The sequence below is a fragment of the Montipora foliosa genome, chromosome 9 (genome assembly GCF_036669935.1).
Source record: "Montipora foliosa isolate CH-2021 chromosome 9, ASM3666993v2, whole genome shotgun sequence".
Classification (NCBI taxonomy): Eukaryota; Metazoa; Cnidaria; class Anthozoa; order Scleractinia; family Acroporidae; genus Montipora; species Montipora foliosa.
Genome location: NC_090877.1, coordinates 26,323,492 through 26,325,991, shown reverse-complemented (window position 1 = coordinate 26,325,991; position 2,500 = coordinate 26,323,492). Strand labels below are relative to the sequence as shown.

The following is a 2,500-nucleotide window of genomic DNA, read 5'->3' as shown; positions in this document are numbered from 1 at the left end:
TGAGAACCTCTCTTAAGATCTGTAAATACTGTTGGTACACTACCTTGGTTTGCTCTTTCCTAACCCTAGAGGTGTATATTTAAAGCCACTTCAAACTTTTTTCCTTCACTCACCAGATCTTACTGAAAAAACTCCAGCAAACTTGGATACCTCCTTAGCCTCAACCTCTGAAAAATCATCAAAAATAGGAATAACACTACCATTTCCTTTTTCACTCAATGGTGTCCTAATTTTAATAAAAACAAAAGAATATCTAAATGGCAGCCGTTTTGGAAAAAGGCGTATGTGGTTCTGTTTTGGAGTGTTTTTACTAATGAGTTCAAATACTTTGTTAATTGCAAAAACAAGTATACAGTGTAGACCGAATGCAATTATGGCTGCCAATAAAATTAATTATTCTTTTGTCTTTGTGAAATTAGTCTGACTAGCCTCACTTTACAGCCAAAAGTCTTTCAATTTTGCAGGTGTTAACGTCTGACTCAGGCTAGTCAAGCTACATGTAATTAACAAAAAGACAAAAGAATGATTTGTTGACGGCCATTTTTGCTTTCGGTCAATTACCAGGGCCCATGGGCAGGAGACACTGTGATTATGCATGGCTATATTAATGCCATGCCTTTTTACTACTATGAAAAATTAAACAATTCATTGAAGTTAAATAAACACTTCAAATGATGTCCTATCAACATGAGATCGACTTTCAGCTCAAGTTTCTTGATGGTTGCATGCTGCTTACCTTTGTTGCTGATTGTTGACTTTGACTGCTTTGGAGGTTTGTAATCAATCATGAGTTTCCCATAACCAAACTCTTCTTCCTCTGCTTCCACCTCCAATCCATGATCCCTCATGTATTTGTCAACCACCAACTGAGTTGGTGAGTCATAACTGTTCAAATCAGCATTCAAACTGCAGATTTGGTCAGTGATGTCTTTTATGGTTCCACCTTGATGGAATGACTCTTGTACATCAAATACTGATTATTCTTTGTTAAAGGAAAGAGGAATAATAGTTTGTACTCAAACAGGAAACAAGAAACTGCAGATGCAGGGCAAAAATTTCCCACACTTAGTTGAAAGTGACTCACATTTCTCTTCAGTGATTTAAAAGACATGCAAACTTGCAATGAAATGCTAACAAGACAAAAACAAACAAGTTGAAAAACAACTACCCCTGAACCACATTCACACTTCTCCACTACTAAACTTGGCCTATCAGGGACTTAAGTGATTTGTCCCTAGTACTTAGCAAGAGCCCAATTGACTTCAATTGACTAATTAAGCTTACAGCCAAAAACATATCTTTGGGAGTTATTGGTTTCTCAAACCATCTATGTTTGGAATGAAGGGGGTAGTTTCTAAAGAAACTGTGGTGCTGCGTAGGTGGGGAAGTAGTATACAAAAATTTGGTTTTATCAACGGAGTTGATAATGTAAAATGGCCACCGTACAGAGATTCTATAAGCTGACGTTTCGAGCGTTAGCCCTTCGTCAGAGCGAATTCGCTAACGCTCGAAATGTCAGCTTTTAGAATCTCTGTACAGTGGCCAATTTACATTATCAACTCCATTGATAAAACCAAATTTATGTTTGGAATGGCTTCTTTTTCCGAGTATCGTCAACTTAGCAAATCAATGTGCCATTTCTCTGAATATACCACCTGTAGGTGCATAACTCCACAGGGCATCCACTTTTGGATTTTACATGGAAAATAGCAACCTCAGAGTAACCAGGTTTTACGAAACGTTCACTCAGGCTTACAAAGGGTAGCAGATATTTGCTCCTCTTGAAGGCTTCTGAAGAATTGTTTAGAGCTGAGAAGCTTAAATCCTACAAAAAATTATACTGTACTAGTTTCCACGTTCGTTTAAAGGTGGCATCACCTCCCGCAGCCGATTAGTGAGCCATTGAGAAAAAGCCCTGTAGGCGCATTTTCCCCGCAAAGCCCCTTGTCAAGTAGTGACATTGCCTCACGAAGGCCAACTTGGTAAATTGCCCAGATCTTCTAATAAAAGTAATGCATCGATCAATTCCAGCGGTGCCCATCCCCCCCCCCCCCCCAGCAATCACGGGGCATTTGCTCAAGTTGTCAGTCCCGGGGGTGGGGCATTCGCAATTTTATCGCGGCCCAGGGGCTGGGCATTAGCCCACCCCGGGGCGACCCCCGGGCATTTGACACACGTGTTTTCAAATTAACATGGAAGAGTTTATCGGAAAAGACGAGGCCTTCGTTAAAGACTGGCTTGTCCGTCACGGACTCGAAAAACTTGTGGATGTTTTTCAAGGTATGTTTGCTCAATTTTAGGTATTTCTTCATTTATACTTGTAAGCATATGAATATATAAAAGCGACAAGTGAACTAATATCACAAAACAATCACTGACATGAAGACTGCGTAAACACGACTACTTCGCATTTTGCAATCAAAACTAGCCTAGCAATTTTTAAATTCATGAAAGTGGAGTTAAAATACAGAAGGTCTGCGGATTCAAATGATGCGATCTT

The 2,500-nt window shown here is 39.6% G+C and overlaps 1 protein-coding gene across 1 annotated transcript in view; it reads right to left on the bottom strand.

The window, feature by feature from the left end:
* Nucleotides 1-2,500, bottom strand: part of LOC137970263 (protein FAM227A-like) — a 35,549-nt gene that overhangs the window by 31,807 nt on the left and 1,242 nt on the right. The window contains exons 2-3 of the mRNA XM_068816782.1: nucleotides 737-973; nucleotides 114-167 (exon numbers count right to left, since the gene is read on the bottom strand). Coding sequence (XP_068672883.1) covers nucleotides 114-167; nucleotides 737-973 — 291 coding nt within the window. The remainder of the gene's footprint in view (nucleotides 1-113; nucleotides 168-736; nucleotides 974-2,500) is intronic.